Here is a 20,130-nt window from a genome sequence, read left to right as displayed (position 1 = left end):
ATCCAACACATTCCCATGGTACAGCAGTTCCCAGGAAGTACCACACAAAGCAGTGGGAAGAAAGTGAAGATTCCATCATCAATGAAAACCCTGCATTATACCTGCATCCCATAAAATGTCTGAAGTCCTATTTAGAAGACAGAGCTGCATAGATACTAGTCTCCAATAACAACAATAATATACTAACTTCCATACAGCTAAAAAAATGTTGGCAACTTACAAACCAACCCACCAACCCAAAACTTAAGCTGATTACAAGGACATGAAAAAAATTAATAAGCAATTCTATTTTACCAGTGTTCTGGTATACCTTAAACTATTTTGTCCTGACTTTGTCTTTTTCTTTTTTCCTATGAAAAGTATGCAAAAGGAGATCTGATTTTAAGGAAATAATTGCTTAAATGTATCATTTCCAAAAAGACTGTTGCAAAGGACAAGAATATACAAAGGAAACACTTTAATAGAGCAACAGACTGAAAATTCATAAATGCCAAGATCAGCTTACAAGAGACAAAATGAGTCATAAGTGTCTGTTATGTGTCTGGAGAACACGTCAGCTCAACTACATCCTAATGTGCAGTTAAACACCAACAAAAAGAGAAGGGCAGCAAATGCACAACAGAAACAAGGCGTAGAGCAAGGCTGATGTATTAGACAAGTGAGTTACAGGCAAAGAGATGAAATTCAATACTGACAACAAGTCACATGGAACAGCAATAAACGCCACAGAGACACCCTGAGGAATACCAGACAAAAACAAGTCCAGAAGTGCTTTGGTTGGTGGCAAGGATTTTTTTAAAAATCATACAAGACAGACAGAAGGGAATCCTTGCACTACTTTCAGAGGATTCTTTTAGTCCTTCTAAATGTGCTCTTTTGATATTGAACCTTGTGTGTGCAGCCACAAAAACCTAGTACATGGAAGGGGGCCTTAGGTCTTTCAAAAGGCAAGTGTCAGAACTGCACCAGTTTGGGCTTCTTTGAGTTTATTAGGGAATGAACCATCATGTGGTCAGATGGCCAGGCTGGTCAAATGGGGATTAGAACTTTAACAACTTGAGGAGCAGCAGTTTCCAGCAGGTAATGTTGGCAAACCTTAATGAGGTACAAGACAACTGCTGTGGCTCAGGAGAGTCAGGAAGCATTATTGGTTGGTCTTGGAGTCCAAGCAGTTCCTGGAAAACTCACAAGAGGTGGCCACTTAAGAGGTCTGTTCATGATCCCAAGTAAACAAAAGTACAGTTTAAAAGATATTGCAGCTGAGTATATCAAAGATTAGGCAATATTTTTCTATTTTTTTCATTACAAACTACTTTTAGAGAGAACATTGATGTAATTAATTTTGACCTGTACAGAATTGACTGCTGCTAAAGCTATTTTGGGAAAGACTAGAAAAAGCAGATCCTCAAAAGGATTCAGGGACGCCTCGCTAGGTGGTGTGGTATTAACAAGTTGTCAAGTCTCAGTACTAAATTTGGCCTCTGTATAACATTTTCTGAGCTTCCATGACAGATGGCACAAGGTTATCAGCCTTTGCTGTGGAACAGGAGTGCTCCTATCCATTCTGTAAGGAATGAAATGGAGAAACAGTGCCAACTGATCAGAAGGATTTCTCCTAAATTCCAACTGGAGAAACCTGTAGTGTTCTTGAAATCATCTATAGAACTATGCAATCTTCATTTCAAATAAATTTGGAAAGACATTTCAGTAACAGCTTTAAAGGAAGCATCCACTGGGACCCCTCTGCTACAGAGCCATTACATGATAAGCAAAATGTGAATTATGTGGTTATACCAATAAACAAGAATGAGGCACTTCATTTCAATTGTACATGAGGAGATTGATGCTTTCCTTGCATTGCCATCTTTTGTGGATCTGTCAGAGTAATTCAAAATTGAACTGTCTGGAAATGCTTCACAGTAGGATTATGCTTGAAGTTTAATAATCAGCAGCATGTTGAAATTAGTTTGAATTCTCTCCCAGGGAGAGGAGTGATGGACACATTCTTCACTCAGGCTATCATGCCCATGTTAAAAAAGGAAAAAAATAAGAGACTTCAAGAGCCTAAATGTTTCACTGAAAAATTTTTAAAGTAATTGTTAATTATCAGGAGAAATTTAAATTCTTTCTTTGCTTTGGAAAACAGATAAAAGCAGTGGCCCCAGCAGAGGTTCTAGGAAAAAGAACCAAATCTTTCTCAAAAGATACTGCATAACTGGTGTGCACATACTGATTTCAATTTCTCTTTTTTAACAAAACAATTTCTCTCCTTGAGTTACTATAAATCTCAGAAATGCTGTGGACACAACATTTGACCAGGACTCTGAGCTGGGTCTAAACTAGAAGTCTTAAATTGCACAACAGGATACCATGTCAGCTCCCAAACATGGATGCAGAGAGCGTTCTAAAAGACAAGGTCATGCTCTCTAAAAACATCTAAGAAGCTTCTGTTGTATAGTCTTCAAAGTAAAGGAAATATCCTGCCCATCTTAATCATAATTGAGAGTGCTCTTGATGTTGTGGACCAAAATAGAAGAACAGGAAGAAGATTATTTTCACTTTAGATTTGGTGGTTCTGTCAGACAGTAATTTAGCTAATAATTGTATTAACTGAAACATGTACAGCAGCTTTGGCAGCAAAACAGAAATGTTATACTACAGGAGCCATGCTAGAGCTGCTCAGTAAGCTGACAGCTGGTGAAAGACAGACTGGCCTGTATTTGACTTTCAAAACACTTTGTCAATCAATACAAGCCTCAACTGTGAGGACAACTATGACAATATAAAATAAATTAGGAAAGTTATATAACAGCCTTAAAGAGTCCTACCTTTTTCACAGCCTTCCATGCACTGGGCTTCATACAGCAAGACCTTGTAAGTCCACCTGAGTTATTAGCTGAAGACAATGGATTAAGAGGGGACCCAGTGTCTGCCTTGCCTGAAGATTCAGACTCTCGAGCACAGTGCAGGCAGAAAGCCCCAGTAGTAGCAGCACCAGAACTCCAAAGGCAAAAAATTCGGTGTCTCTTTCTCTGTTTACCAGATTTCTGACTCATTCTGGAAAAAGTAACTTTCTTGAGATACAATGCAACAGAAATATTAAGAAGTTATGTTACCAACTCTGAGTGAGACAGAGCCGTGAGAGACCAGGAAAGAGAAGGGGAAGGTGAACCCCTCTGGCAGGAAGCAGCGCCTGCAGGTAGCTGGAACACGGCTGGGTTCTTATCACCACTCCCTCAGCTCTTATCAGCACTGCCTGCTGCAGGTGATTAGCTGAGGTAAACGTGCACATGCCAGCACTGCAGGCACACACAGGGCTTGGGGGGACACACAGAGCCCCAGCACTGCACAGGCCTGACCTCAGCACAGGGGACCACTGCCCACTGCAGGGAACAGCAGGATGCTGACAAAGGCTACATGGCTTTACATGGGTCATGCCAGATATTCCTAACATTTATTGATACTATTGTGATTTTAAAATTGCCTATCTCTCAAATGTCAAGAAAATTTCAGTCTTGAGAAGTTTTCATCTCTACTGTACATGGAAAATGTTTACAAAATGAACCAAAGGTTCCAGAGAAAGTCCTTTGATGCTTTGGTTAAACCACCAAGAACTTCCTGCTTTTTGGCCTATTGACTGGAACAATTAATGCATTCCTCTTGCAGAATAAATTCATACTGCTTTTATCACTGCTACAATGCCATCTTACAGAAAATGCAACCAGTGGCAGAACTAATTTGCAAAATAAACTCATGCTTTTACAGTCGTGTGATTTTACATAGCTTAAAATCAAGAATAGGAAGGAAACTTGGTAAAATTAAACTCACGCTTCAGTTTCAGAAGGTGCATTGTTATAGAGAAAATCACCCAAACCACAAACTATTTAAAGCTGCTTTCTCCTGCATTCATCACAATCTTAGCAGCAACAATATATAAATACTTCAATATATAACAAAATACAGGAAGGATAATAAATATTGCCCTAAGAAATCAGTTTTTCAAGACATATAGTAAAAGAGGGATTAGGGCAGAGACCTGACTTTTTTTAAAATCATTATCTTCTTAACTGCCTTACAACACCTCTATGTTGTTTGTGATTAAACATAGCATTTTGTACATGCTAGAACTATGTCCATAATACTCCAACTCTGAGAGCAATAGTCTAGGACTAATCACACACTAAAACTCTTATCAAGAACTTAAAAGGAAGATAAACTAAGTCAAGAAATTACTGGGTTCAAGCAACTCACAAAAGCAGTTGATAAGCTCTGAAATTTAAAATTAAGTTTTTGAAATGGCTAAGTGGATTTAGGACAATTTTTTTGTCCTGATCCTTTTCATATTTCCTAAAATATGTCCTAGAAAATAGAAGTAAAAATGAGCACAGGATATTCAAGGAGCTAAACAATTTTTCAGTATCACATGCTGCAAGTGTATGCTCAGTTACATGCTAAGAAAAGCATCAGTGATTGCTGTTAGAACCAGTTTAATGACATGTGGAATTCAGACAAATCATTCTGCATTTGCAGCACACCATGAGCCAAATACCAACAGTTAAAATGCTTTCTGAGACATGAGAGCTGGATTGACTGACAAGAATAGGGGCTTCTCAGAGCTCTGGAAAAACTTCAGAGAAAAGCAGTGATCTTGATACAGGTATCATCCTTGATGCCCAGGGCATATCTCTTGTTAGGACAGCACTTTAAATTACTCAGTATTTGTCATTTGCATAATGGTGTATTTACTAAGCTCATGGCGCAGTTATTCACCCTTGTGACAGTACAATGCTTGGTTTTACTGTTACCTTCCATTTTACACCACAGTTTTGGCTTTTATTTAAGAAATTTAAAAATTTGCTGACAAAAACTGATATATCAGCTCCTAATGAAATTCCTTACGTCTTCTATTTCAGTTACTAACACAACATCACAGGGAATGAGCAGGAAGAAACAATAAAGGCCTTGAATTCCTGAGCATGTTAAATCTGCTTCCAGGACTCGTAAAGAAGTCTGGTGAGGTTAGCTGGGCACCATGCACTTGGGCATGTGTGCACTCTTTTGGGCATAAACCAAGGGATAACTACAGCAAAAAGCAGTGCTATCATATCCATCACCTTCAGCCTTGCTTCTTTAGGATACAAAAATCCAAAGTCCTCTTACCACCTTGCTGGGGCAGGGTGACCCAAGCAGGTCCCAGAGGAGGACAGGTGTGTCCCATCTCTGGAGTCATTTCCCTTTCACTGGAGATGGAGGGAACTAAGCTAGTATGACCAATTAATGCCATCCAAGAAAGCCAAGGAAATGAAGGGACAGCTGAAACTGGGGGCTTGGTAGCAGATGCACAGGGGAAGCCGGAGACAGCTACTTTAAAAACCACCAAATGATTTTGTACCTGTTGAAAATCATGATGTCACAACAATAAGACTTGATAAAGCTAACGATCACACAAAGAATTTCTACAGGCCAGGCTAGAGAAGCACTTCACATCTAATCCTTCTTTGGACGCTGCAAATGTGACTACATTCAAATGATTGGGATATATCTCGAATGAATAAAAGGTAACAAAATGTTCAGAATGCTACAACACAGAACACAAACTGAAGAGAACTGAAAAACAAAACTGCACCACAATGAACAATCTCCAAGTGCCTTTTTCTCTCCTGAGGCTAGAACAGCTGCAATGGGTGGATAAGGTGCAAGCACAGTACAGCATCCTTCCAGAGGAAGTGGCTTCAACAAGCTCTTATGTTTTTAGTGCATGACTTCTGAATATGCTCATTAAGGTTTTTTTTAATAACCACTTCAAAATATTTTATGCTTTTTCCCCTCCTGCTGGCTATGAACATGTATAAGCCGTTATTTTTAATGAAGAACTGTCAAAGCTATGAAAATATCTGACAGGCTTTCCCAGAGGTAAGGAATCTTTTCCATAGCAGATAAACAGAACAAACACAGTGATATTCACAGAATCATGGCTTTGGATTGAAGGGATCTCAGGAACTTTACCTGCTCCAACCCTCACTCAAAGCAGAGGGTATTCCGTATTTTATTTATGAGCAGCTTTGAGGCCTGACTAGTCAGTCCAATTGCAAGATTCACACATTCCAATATTATTTCTTCAAGCTTTAAACAAATGAGAGCAACTATAATTTTTATTCAGAAGGTTAATACTATATATTTTTACTTTTAAAAAACCCAGTCTTTAAAAGCTATTATGTCTACCTAATGCATCACTTGGAGTTGTATAATGACCCATTAGAGAAACTACAGGATCCAACTTCGACATCATGTACAAGATGCAACAAGAAAGTCAAAATTCCCCTCTAAGCTCTCCTATTCATTGTTTACTCCAAATTCATAGGCAACAAACCAGGTAATAATAAGCAGACTTCAGAGGAAGTGCCATCTTTGAACTACTAACAGAAATTATCCTAATAAAATTGCAGCATCTGAGGATAGCAAATTTTTCCTTCTTTTCTAAGTTTTTGTAGTATTTCAGGTTAAATCATTCAAGACATCTTGACTAATGATGAATTTCACTTGACAGCAGCAAAACAAACCTAATCTCCCATGTTTAAATAATTCTGACATTTCAGCATTGTTCCATAAGTCTTAGTCATATTTTCCCAAGAGATACTAATTTTCTAATGCCAATAACTTTTCTCGGTGTCAATCTTAAGAAGTTATTCAAAAGCTACACAATTAAAATTTAGCTTGCTTGCTTCTACCTGACTTTGAAGGATGATTAACACAAACATCACATAGAGCAGATGGACAGCGAAGTTGAAAAATGTCATGTTTCTCTTACAGACTGCACTATTGAATGTACACCCTGTATGTAAGGGAGACGTTCCTTCATCTGTGTATTATTAGCAGCCAAAAAAAACCTAGAAAGCTGCTACAGAATTGAATTTGTTGTGTTACCTAGAGTTAAGGTTTTAAATTATTTTAAAATTTCTTAACCGTTAAATACATAGTCTGTTTGATTTGACATCTTACTAGAGCTATGGAATTGATATTTCTTAACTACGTTATTGCCCTCCAGAGCCAAGCAGCAGAATGCAAACTACGTTTTCAATATTTCACTGTTGCATTAGGATATCTCATATTTAAAATTGCTGGAGGCTCATCACTTGCAAAATAAATAAAAATCAGACCTCATTTAGTGTTTTCATTTTCATGCTTTAATGCTAGAAATTACACAGAGCTCTTTAAAATATGAAAATGAAAGCAGACAGAAAACGCCATCCATAAATAAGAGATTATATGAAATCATGCATATATAAATAATTGCTCTTTCTGACTAGCAAGCAAGCAGAAAACATGCAGACACAATCACTCGAACATGTGGCACATTACCTGGGAGGAGCTGGCAGCGACAGAAATGCAGTCAATGAAGCCATGTCTGCGAGTGAAAAATGCCACAATCTGCTGCCAGCGGGAAGGCTCAGCCCGCAGCTCCTCTGAGGAGCCTTTCTTTGCCCACTGCTTCTGCTTGGGGCCTACCGAGCTGTGGCTGGAGCCAGCGCTGCCTCGACTGGCGCGAGAATAGAGCAGCGTGTTATTTCCGAAAATGTAATTCATCTCTGCAGCTCTGCAGGTGGTTGCCAGGCAGTCTTAATTCCCTACCAGCTGCTGAGTGGTGAATGAGCAAGAAAAAAAAAAAATGCAGATAGAATTACAGCAGCATCGTTTACAAAGCAGGAAAACAAAATTCTTGCTAGCTGATTGCTTGCTTGCTTTTCCTCCAAGGATTTCTACCTCTTACATTCCTCTCTACCTGTGATTACGATGATGAGTTTAATCTTGAGCGATTAAAAAAAAAAAAAAAAAAAGGCAGCAAGCAAAGGTTTTCCTTATTTTTCCTTTTCGGAACGCACAGGATGAAAGCCCTGCTTTCTCTTCCTAGCTGCCAACAGATATTTAAGGGAAACTGGGTAGCAGGTACAGTACAACGTTACAAATTCACAGCTATGAGGATGGTGGTGGATGATAACAGCTACTGGGTGGAGAAAGCACAGATCAAAAATAACCAAGTTTCAATCACTGCCTGTAGAAATATCCAATAGCATCTTTTCACTTCCTTGCCTGCATAAATTATGAACCTGAAGCAAATAAAACAGGGAATATAGAGCAGAGCTGCACTTTTTACTGATTCTGTCTTTATGAAAACAGTCCACAGAGCAAAATTACTTTAACCCCATGTTCAAAACAAATATTTAAGAAACAACTATTTGCCAATTTCTTCTTGTTTTTCCCTGTTCTTTTGTGCATAAAACTACAGAGGGAGTGAATCATAGGGCCAGAAAACAATCATTTTGTGTTGTAGATCAGAGGATTCCTAGTGAAGTTGTTCTGCTGTGGTTTCGGGTTTGTTTAATCCTCAAGAAAATCAGAGACTAAGATTAAACAGAGTCCACACTCTGTTCTTATTCTGTGAATAATGTGTAACATTCATAACACCTTAGCCCAAATTTCTGTGCCTGCTGTAAGCATATTATGAAAACAATAAATATATATATTTCTGACTCAACATTCCTTCTCAAAAGCACAAGAATAATTCAAACCCAAAAAATTCTTATTATTCACTAATGACTTTTCAGTAAGATTATTTTGGTCTCCCATGTACATGACAAGTATTACTGTTGGAGGTTTTCTCTGCTTTCATCGTAGCAAAAAAGTATTCAGAATAATTAGCTAAAAGATTATATGGAACTCAAGTTATCTTACAGAACTCACCATTCAAATTTTTGTAGCAAACTATTTTAAAAAAATCCTCCAGCTCACATCAGAGACATTATTTTGGAAATCAGTTAAATGTGAAGCTTTCAGTAGCAGCTCATCTCTGGAAAGTTATCCAAACAATTTGTGGTATATTTCTACAGTCATGATCACAGCACCAGGGCAAACATTTTTAACAAGAAGAGAAGTCTTCATATGACAAACAAAGGCAGAAAAATTCCTTACAACACAGCCACAACTTACAGCCACATAATTCTAAAAATTCACTGCTCCATGATGTGCATTTTAGTGGAGTTACTAAATTCCTTCACGTACTTCTTGGGATGCAACATAATCTGCTGTTTAACAAATTCTTACTGACAGCTATCCTATTCTGAGTTACAGTTTTTTTCCTGCAGGCCTCCATTGCAAGCAGAAATAAGAAGTACATTAATTGAAATGTGTCGTAGCAAGATCAATGCACCATTTACTTCTAGTCACTAGTACAGCTCAATAACACAGCACAGGCCAATATTCTGAGCACACCTTTCAGACAGACTTTATTAATATTTATAAAATACAATGGCTTATCACTGTAAGTCATATAAAACTGGATCTGACTTGTGCAGTGTCCTTAAAGCTATGAGCACAAGGTAGATAATGGAGGTTGAGAAATGCCTGAGCTACAGTAGATAGGACTTTTCAAATGGACAAGCTTCTCATAATGGGAATTTTTTTCACAGGAAGACTGCAGCACTTCCTGAGCTCTACCTTTTTCCAGACACAAAAAACATACCTAGCCTGAAAAATGCTATGAATTTATTACCAGAGAAATTGATTAATCCCTGGCTATGACTGAAGGTGTTTGGAATAAGGTACAAATTATATGCTCTGAGTATCAAGTCCTTTTATAAAGAGTAAGGTGAAAATATTTTCTATCTTTTTCTACATATGGCCTTGAATGTCCACACTGCTATATAGTTTATTAGATAGCCTAGAGAACAAGAATGTGTCCAACATTCAAAAGAACTTCTTCAAGAATTCATTTTTCTCTCTGTCCCCATAGGCTCCAAACGAAGTCACATAGAACAATATTGTGCAAAATTCTGGAAGTAAACACCACAATCTATGGACAAGAAATGTAACAAGCAGCTATTTTTTTTACTGTTATATCAATCTGTCTGAAGATAAAAGAGGTCTGCTGTGTTTTAAGGCAGTTTATTTCAAGGCTGATTCCCACACAGCCAACAATCCAATACGGCATCAATTACAAAGTGATTTTAGAAATCAGCATTTCAGGAAAGCATCACATGGACAAAAAGCTTCCTGAAAGTGAAGCAATGATGATTTAATTTCAATTGAGAGAGAAATCCAGAAAAGTTCTTAAGGAAGAGGTTATGCAATCTTGCTGGTGATGCAAGGCAGCAATCTGTGTCACCTACACTCCATATGGATGCAATGATATCGAGCAAGATCTGCTGACGCCTAAGCAGATACAGTTGCAGTTATTTGCAGAAGGAGCTGGTACTGTGGTGATGAGAAAAACCCTGATTTTTATGTGCTACAAAGCAACCTGAAGATAAAGGCAAAGCACAGCTCTACAGATGGCACAAAACCAGGATAGCACAAAGGAGTCCAGATTAGAAGAATGGTCACTTGTAGAGTTGAAAAAACAGTGGGAGGTTGTAAAAACAAGGGTTCATTCCAGTCGAAGAGCATTTCAACAGAGGGTCAAACCTACAAGTAGAAACTGGAAAAAGTTCTATTTGCACAGAAGAGGCAATATCCAGAGAAAGGAAAATCATCAACACAGATGTCACAGCTGGAATTGCATCTGTGAATGATTGCCTCCAGAGTCAAAAGGCAGAATAGGGAGGCTCATCAGGAAACTGCAGGAAGTCCTAAAAGGACTTCCATCCTAAAGGACTTCCTACAAGGACTTCCAAAAGGACCCCTTTTTCATATTCTGGATATTGAACTGATGGGACTAAAATAAAAAACACCACACACTAAAACAAAACAAAAAACACTATTTACTGTTAGGCAAGAATTGAGAATTTGCAGATTTGAAAAAGTTCCTGCCTCAAAACAAAATAGCACGTAATTAAAGATTTCTACATCAGTACTCATATCTCTACAGGTTAAGAAATTTACTGCAAAATTCGTCCGCATTTGTAGAGGCTGCAGAGTAATGTTATTTGTGTTGTTGCAAGATACAGTAATCACAGTGGTTACTAAATGTAAAATTCAACATCAAATACTTGGACTAGAATTCCTCTGACTTTATATCCAAGCAAATTGGTATTATGAGCTTTCTGAGACAAGTCAAAACATGACATAATGCTGTATTTTAATCTCTCAGATAAAGGTTCCCTGAGCATAACTGTACAAGCAGAATGCATACCTAAAATTAAAAAGGCACAGCAACAAAAACTGTTTGTGAACAGAAAGAGCAGTTATATCTCAATTACCCTTTCTAAACAAAAGCCAACAGTCCCCCTGAAGCATTTGAAAAGTGTCTTATATTAGTTTTACCACCATATGGTTAAACAGAGCATTGGCTAAAATAAGCACAGACCCTAAAGCAAAAAAACCTGATTGTCTTAACAGAGAAAATTCAAGGGTCACCTAAAACAATGGCAGGGACTTATTTCCAATATCAGATAGGTTTTGACCAAAAACAGAGGCAAAGGAAATGTTCAGTACTTGGATATTCAAACATAAGGCTACGCAACTTAAGCTCTTCAGGCATGGGAACAAAACCAATATTGAAAATTTAGAAACAAACTAATGTTTCTTTCTTACAGTTGTCAGAATTCTAGATTTAACAAACTTTTACTAGCATGAATCTAAGTCTCATAAAAAAGTAAATGTAATATTCTAAACCAAAGCCCAGGAGTTCAGGACACAAATACTGTGGAGAAAAAAAAATGTTAACCCCTTTTGCTAAGAGATGCCATAAAGTCTATCTTAATTTTTAGTTCAGATAGGACTGAAGGATAGTTCTTGACCAAACGGCATTTACATAATCAATAAAAAGTACATATCTTATTGCTGAAACCAACTTATAAGTAAACATCCCAGCATAATTATTCTATAATGAGCTATTTTAGTATAAATATTTAATATAAAAGATCATTACCTTATTACTCACAATACACCTCAGACAACCTACCAATCTGGGCAGATTAAACTGCCTGGTCTTCCGCACCCTGCTCATGAACCTCCTGCCCATCTTTTTGGCACGCCAGACTGACAAAAACATCTTGTGTTTAATGCAAGTCTCCTTAGGTTTGCTTCAGTCATCAAAATGAACCCAACTGCACCGAGAGCCCAGGAAAATCTCGGGTGAAAACAGTGCAACCTCTTTCTAGGATGACTTGATGTTGATTACTGTATTGGAGGTTGTTCTAATGTTTGGATTAATCCACAGTCCATCTGTTACAGTTTTTCTTTCTTGTCTCTGTTGACAAGAATTTATTGAGCAAATCCTTACAGAGAACCAGGCAGATTTGGTCAACTGCTTCTTCCTATAAAACACCAACTGACACCTTTGCATGTATTTCCACATTCTTCAATTACAGGAGTTTAAAATCAGTAACCTATCAAGAACTTGAGTAATGCATTTTAATTAAAGACTGCGCAATAGCTCCTCTCAAGTGTGACCACCGAAGTATGATACTCATCTAAAAATAAGTATGCCTGAGAGTATCTTCAAGTTTTTCTTTATGATTCCCAGCATTCTATGTATGTTCCTAACACCAGAAGCACTGACTTTCTGCTGAAGATGGCAAAGCTTTACAAAGTTTTCAATTTAGAAAAAAGTAACAGATTGCAACCTTTTCACAATCATAGCCCAACTTGCAAATTACATGTCAACTGATCTTTGATTTCTAAATGGAAACAGTGTCTTCATCATCAGGTTAACCTCCCCTACCCCTACCTGCTCAGACTGGAGCAGGACAAGAAAATCTATTGGGGTAAAGATGAAGTTAAAATTACTTTGACTGTTGGCTAACCCTGAACCCACATGGCTCAAATCATAAAGACCATCGGCCTTCCTGAGAGCAGAAAAACTCCCAATTAGCAGAGAAGGCTGCTTTAACAGCAGCTCCACATGCTCTAAAAGACTTCTGGGGAAGCACTTGAGAAAACAGAAGTGATTGGAGAGAAGATACACTAGGAGATAAAGAGAAGGGAACCTATCAATATTATCAGCACAAGATTTGGGTGCATGTGGAAAGGCGATTGTTATCATTGAAGGAAGGATGTGTAAATATGCATATTTATATAACAGCTATTTCCATACAGCTTCATGGGAAGGAGTTAAATAAAGGTGCTTGTTTGCAGTTGAAGAAACAAGCAATGTATGCTGTGATTCCTTGGATGGTATAGCTAGGAACCAAAAGACTACCAGCAGTTGAAAGATTATTTCAAAGTCAGAGGCCGACTGTAGATCACTGTGTTTACAGGCTATAAAACAACTATCACCTGCTAATTTAAGTTCTGAATACAAATTTTCATTTCTGAAATAACCATTCCCTAGTCATGTTCATCATTTTAGAGACTCAGCATTACTGACTGTAGTTTCGTTGGTATCTCCTGAGTCAACTCTTTACCAAATGGAGGGGTCAAACTAGTTCATTCTTCATTCCACAGCAGCTGCCCTCTATCTCTGACCATTCTTGTTGTTCTTCTTTGAGTACCTAAATTTGCCTTCTTAATCAAGATAATGAATGGTGGAGATTTCTGGAGTGATAAGATAATGCAGTTTTATTCCCATTTGCTTCACTGATTATTCCTTGTATTCCATTTGCCTTTTTGACTGTAAATTGAGTACTGAGATGATTATTCCATTAATCTGTTATAACTCTTAGCTCTTATTCCTCTTAGATGATGCAATGAGAACACAGGTCCTTTCGAGATCCTTCTGGTAACCTCCATCCATGATTAGCAATCTTTCTCCTTTCCCTTTACTTTCATTCTGTTGTTGGTTTGGTTTTGGTGGAGAATTTTTGTTTGCTTTAGTTTTTTTAACAACTAAATCCCAGAATAATTTTTTCTTATTTCATGACAGCTTAAGTTTCTCCATAATCTTTTTTTGAGTACATCCATTGTGTACATCTAAGGAAACCTAGAAACCTACATCAATAAGATGATCTTTAAGCCCATGCTTTAAGGGATTTGTGCAGCAGAAATTGTCTTTGCAATGTATTCATTGCTTTCTCATCTCTCATTTCACCACATGCTCATTGATTCTGCTCTTCAGAACAGTTTCACCATGTTGTGGCAGTACAGAAATGAGAGCAAGTTCCAATTTCTCCTCTCCCTCCTGGAAGCTATTTTAAGAACAAGCACCACCTTGCCATATCTCATTGCTGTGACACCACAGTCAGGGTAAGTGGGCTATTACACAGCACTGCAGCACTAATAGATAAGCAGTTTCAAATCAGGGTTAATTTAAAACCATTAAGCTTAAATACCATTAGGTCCTGGAAATACTTTTCCAAAGATGACTAAACATGTGAAAAAAGCAGGCATACACCGAGTGGGCACAGAATATTTATTTCACAGACAGTGCATGCAGTCAGCAAAACTGCTGTGCTAGGATTACCAAACCTGTCTTGGCAAAGGTTTGGGTACTGCTGACACACTGCTAAGACTTTTTTTTCAAACTGTGTGTCCACTTGACAAAGCTCAGGATATGGGGCACAAAACCACAAGCTGCTGCTTCTAAGCAAGAGCAGAGGAAAGGCTGAAGGACATACTTGTCACCCTACAGGCACTCAGACTAGGTCAGATAAAACACCCAACTAACCTACTGCCTCTCTCAGCAGTGAACTGTGAAGGTGTAGAGTGATCCTTCCCTGCTCAATACACCACCACAGGCTCCAACAGAGGTTCACAGAGCCAAAGAAGGTAAAATCTGTCTTACTGCTTTTATTCTAACAAAAGACTACTTGCACTCTAATGCAAACTGAGCCTGAGTATTTTCTCCCAGATCTGACACTGCAAGGGGTAAGCAGAGATAAAGCACAGGGGCACCGGCACTGGGCACAGCTACTGCCTCAAGGGTATTCCCTGGGCAAAAAGACTCCTTTGGTTAGAATTTGGGGGTAAAACTTCAATCTTTTATTCAATGGGAAACAGCATTTCACCTCAGTTTGAAGCATTTCATTGTTCAGAGACAGGAAAACAGTAACTCATTTGCATTTAATGTCATAATATTATGAAGTCATAGTTTTATTCACTGACATAAGTTTATGGAATCACAAAAGAGTCCTCCAAGTGCTTTAAATGGATAAACAACATTAATACACATGTTCCCTTTGGTAAAGGGAAGTGGGATTTTTACTGCATCACCTGAAGCACAAGTGCTGTAGCAGAACACAACAGCCCCAGCCAGACTGACAGGTCTGTGCAGGAGGAGAACAGGCAGCCAGCAATGGGAAGGGCAATCCCTGCACTGCCCATCCCCAGCAATCCCTGTACAGGGATGACCAATCCTGGGAACATGTGAGGACAGGGAAGTGGCCAACTGAGCTGCATGAAATACAGACAAGAGTCTATGATTATGGAACTACAAGTTAAAGAGCTCCCCCACCAACCCAAACCTACTTCTCACAATTCCTAGAGTGTTCTGCTACTCCACTGATGATTTCACAAAGCTGTTATAGAGATACCAAATATTCAACCAGTAGAATGTCTTTAGCTCCTTACAGATGCACAATTCAGTCAGTAATTAAAATATTCGTGTGTAGCATGAATAAGTAATTTTAGGCCTCTCACTAGACTAAAGCCAGCACAATGCTCCAACTAAAACATTTCTGTTCAGCTGTCCCTATCTGTGACACATGAAAGGAACAAACCAGGTGCAGGCATTTTCCCCATACCCTTGGAAGATTGGTGCTATGGCAAAAATCTCCAGAGATAGATCATTGAAAAAGATTTGATTAAAGGAACAAGAACAGCAGAAATGTTTCTCAACTAGTAAGTCTATCTTCCTGTTACTATATGCAGCCACATGATAATATCATGTATAAACTTATCAACTACTTTGTAAAGTTTTTGAGAACTTGCACAAATTGCAAATGGGAATTATAGATATAATGGAAATGCATCAAATACTGCAATATTAAGAAATTATTTCAGAGCAAGATAAAGATTTATCATGCTAGTCATGGTATTTTTTCCAGTACAAGATGTATTTAGTAGCTTACAAATTATTACATGTTTCTTTTAGAGCTTCTGCATTAACAGTGAAAGATTAGCCCAAAATACCAACACACAAAACACAAACATATTACAGAAGTATATGGAAGCCCCAGTCAGGCTCTACACTTAAATACTGAATTACCATACTACATCATATATATGAGATAAATAATCTGTCATGTCCAGATTGCTCTAAATAAAGATTACTGATTTTTTTTGTCTTATTGCACCATGACCCACTATTTTGTAGCCCTGTGATAACCTGTTATTCAAAGCGTTTTCCTTGATAGAAAACCTCATCTTCCACTCCACAGTTTAAAGGCTTGCTTGGTCCCATACCCGGTCTGTGACAGCTCTCAGTGGCTGGGAGCTGTTCACATCATTGTGTTTGAACTCCAAACCGGTCCCTCCCCGGTCCCATACCCGGTCTGTGACAGCTCTCAGTGGCTGGGAGCTGTTCACATCATTGTGTTTGAACTCCAAGCCGGTCCCTCCCCGGTCCCATAGCCGGTCTGTGACAGCTCTCAGTGGCTGGGAGCTGTTCACATCGTTGTGTTTGAACTCCAAGCCGGTCGCTCCGCGGGGCCGGTCCCTCCCCGCGTACCGCGCGGAACGCAGGCTGCCGGCGCGGCAGAGCCGGGGCAGCAGCGCCCCCTCGCGGCCGCTGTGCAGAGCGCGGCATCCGGAACCGGCACCGCCCACGGCAATCTGGGAACCCCTCACCGAGCAAGTGCCGGTACCAGCTGCCGACCCACCTGAACGGATCCTCCAAGAGCTTTGCGACAGAATATTTGTGAAGGATTTCATTCATGATTCTCTACCATTAAATACTTTTTTGAAAGCTTTTTTACAGCATCAGCGTTCCATTTCACACAGTACTAGAGAACACAGGACACACAATCTCCCGGGCCAAGTTCACATTTTTGTTACTTGACACACAGGAAGTAAACGTTTCTTCTGAAACTGACAAAGCTCCACTCTAAAAAAACAAAACCTGTAAGCCTCACTTAAACTTTAAGTCAGTACAGCTTGTCTCTCTTATTTTATGCTTGTTGCAAACATACAATATTTTAATCCAGTCTGAATCTGAGGTAGCCCATTCCCCTGTCAAGAAGATAAATCACCTTCATTGACTATAATACTTAATATCTGATAAATAGCAATCACATACTCATCTAAAAATTTGGGATACATATTTGTATCTTTGGTCATTCAAAACTACTCTTTGAAATAGCATCCACCTGTTCAAGCAAGTTATAAAAGCTGTTTTAAGTCCTAGGGTATTTGAAAGCTTCTCTCAAGAACAAAATTCTGTTCTTCTTCTGTTCTTTTATATACTTGCTCCATACTCAAGAGAGCTTGCTATAACAGAAGGTATTCCTCAAAATCCAATTCTACTGGCCTCTGAAACATTGTTTATAAAGCAACATAATAAATAAATCATAATCATCAAGCCACTGATTTCTTCAAACTACTACCTGTATTTGAAATTTTAAGTGCATTTAACATTTATATTTAAAACAGAAAACAAACTCCTCTTATTATTTTATTCATGTCATAAACACAACATTCTCTATTATGTTCAGTTCCCTTAATCAATGAACTATTCAAGAAAGCTGATTGAGCCCTTGTACATCAGCCAAGACCTGGTCCTTGCACTGTGCACCAAGCCAACCTACCAAATAAATAACACAAAGCACTCTTAAATCAGAGCTGTTGTTGCTAAATTGATCTTCAGCACAAGCTGTGCTAAAACTATGAACACCTGGCAGATCATCAGACCAAAAGGAGAGCAGACCAGCTATGCTAATAATACAACAGCAACCTTGGGTTTTTTCTTCAGGAGAGAAGCAAGTCAGCAGTCAATTAGCATCAGCATTCAACATTATACAAAATGATGGTAAAAAAACTGAAACCTGAAACACCCACCCCATCAGTTTTCAGGATGAACAAAGCTTTGAAAAATTTCAATTTACCATACATTGCTTTGAAATTAACAGAGAAGAGTTACCTGAAAACAATCAGATATATCCTAAAAATGGTAATACAAACTGAGTGGTAATAGTTCCCTTATGAACATTCTTCCCTACTGAGTGATGATTTCCCAGCATTTACCAATGTGAGACACATAATAGTAATCATCCTCAGAGACCTAAGACACAGTATTTTGGAAAGGTCTAACCATACCTTGTAACTTAACTCTGCCTAATTCTATTTCAAAAATAGTTTTCTTTCTTCCAGTTTTAGAGCTCCCCGCTTTGCCTTTCTGGTCCCCTTATGCTTTCTAAAAGGCAAGACTAACTACTCTAGCAATTAGGAAAGCTTCTGAATAAACAGAGTTGACCTTAAGTCCCCAGAGAAAGAGGACTTTTATTTACTTCTAATGGTTGCACTTAAAAGGTGTTTCATTGCTTTCTGAACATCAATAAATTCAGGGAATTAGACACGTGAAAGTGTGTTACTGTGTATCTAACTCCATAAGCAAGAAAAATTTGAAGTTCTAGCCATTCCTAAAAATGAAAGCTTTGTCACATGAGTATTCTCAGAAGGCTCTTCAGAGGGCAATATAGCCCACTTCTAAAAGGTTATTCATTAGGGCTTCAAGAATTCAGCTTGCCTAGCTGAAGACTATGGAAAAATACTGAGAGTTCATTGTGGAGATATAAGTAAAAATCACTGGCTCAATACCATCATGTACATTTAAAACTGTTAGAAAAGCTGGAAAACAATTACTAAATGCACTCACACACTACAGTTGGCTCTTCTACAGAATCCTTACAAGTCAATGATAAAGATTCAACTAAGTTTTTCTTCATAATTGAAAAAATGGAAATATAAGGTTAAAACATTTTTTCTTAAAATATCATAGAATGGTTGGGTTGAAGGGTCCCTAAAGATCATCTAGATCAAACTCCCTGCCACAGGCTCAAAGACCCTGCACTAGACCAGGTTGCTCAAAGCCCCATCCAACCTGGCCTTGAACACTTCCAGGGATGGGGCAGCCACCCCTTCTCTGGGCAGCCTGTGCCAGGGCCTCATCACTCACAGGAAAGAATTTCTTATAATACCTAATCTAAATCCACCCTCTTTTAGTTTGAAGCCATTCCCCATCTTGTCCTAGTACTACATGACCTTGCCAAAACTCCCTCTCCAGCTTTTCTGCAGCTCCTTTATGGGGCTCTAAGGTCTCCATAGGAGACCTTCTGCTCTCCAGGATGAGCAGCCCCAACTCTCTCAGCCTGTCTTCACAGGAGAGGTGCTCCAGCATTGTGATCATTTTTGTGCCCTCCTCTGGGCCTGCTCCAACAGGTTCATGTCCTTCTTTTGTCAGGGACCCATCCCAGAGCTGGATGCAGCACTGAGGGTGGGGTCTCAGCAGAGCAGAGCAGAGGGGCAGAATCCCCTCTGTCCCTCCCTCCCCTGCTGCCCACTCTGTTTTGGATGCAGCCCAGAGCATGTTTGGCTTTCCAGGCTATGAGTGCACATTGTTAGGTGATGTCCAGCCTCTCATCCAGCAGCACCCCCAAGTCCTTCTCCCCAGGGCTGCTCTCATGTAACAGTGTTTGTTCTTTGCAGCTGCAAAGGACACTACAGCACAGAGACAATTCATGCTAAAAGTACCAAGCTGTAAGCCTACCACAACATAAGCCCATCTCATCACTCTAAAGCACAAACATTACCCAGTATCAAACAATTTCTCCACCCTTCCCTCAAAACCAGCCACAAAGGCTCAGAGATATTATAGAAAACAGCATTTAGTCTGACACACAAAAAAACCTGTGCTATTCAGAACACGATTGAGCTATGTCTATGTACTAACACTAAATTAAACTGCCTGTTGTTACCCACTCCCAAACCTCACACTCAGTTTGTTGTCTAAATCTTTAAATCTGTCTTCACGTTACTGAAGCAATCTTGCAAAATAATGGTGCTGCATGCTGAAAAACTCCAGAGACATATAAGGCACCTGGCTTATGACATATTGCACACAGATCCTCAATTAAAATATTTACTAGAAATAAAGTCAGAATTGACTCCACAGGTTTCTGACTGAAAATCCAAAATGAAACTGAAAGCCCAAACTTCAGTGCCCCTCAAAGCTACATCCAAAATCTTAAGTTACCTTTAGTTGTTTTTGGGCATTTTACTACCATGCATTTAATTGAGCAGCTCCATAAAAACAGAAAGAGGTTT

At 38.8% G+C, this 20,130-nt stretch overlaps 1 protein-coding gene across 14 annotated transcripts in view; it reads right to left on the bottom strand.

Annotated features, from left to right (window-relative positions):
• Positions 1–20,130, bottom strand: part of DLG1 (discs large MAGUK scaffold protein 1) — a 140,650-nt gene that overhangs the window by 69,245 nt on the left and 51,275 nt on the right. For 2 of the 14 annotated variants that reach the window (XM_058031098.1, XM_058031092.1), the window contains exon 1: positions 7,360–7,963. The exons of 10 other annotated variants lie outside the window; for them this stretch is intronic. In XM_058031098.1, the coding sequence (XP_057887081.1) occupies positions 7,360–7,584 (225 nt within the window). In that variant the 5' untranslated portion in view covers positions 7,585–7,963. Of the gene's footprint in view, positions 1–7,359; positions 7,966–20,130 lie in introns of those variants that run through there. 2 more of the 14 variants (XM_058031097.1, XM_058031096.1) reach the window with 2 other exon arrangements.

This window comes from Melospiza georgiana, chromosome 10 (genome assembly GCF_028018845.1).
Source record: "Melospiza georgiana isolate bMelGeo1 chromosome 10, bMelGeo1.pri, whole genome shotgun sequence".
Taxonomy (NCBI): Eukaryota; Metazoa; Chordata; class Aves; order Passeriformes; family Passerellidae; genus Melospiza; species Melospiza georgiana.
The sequence above is the reverse complement of the archived record's forward strand: the minus strand, read 5'-3'. Positions and strand labels throughout refer to the sequence as shown.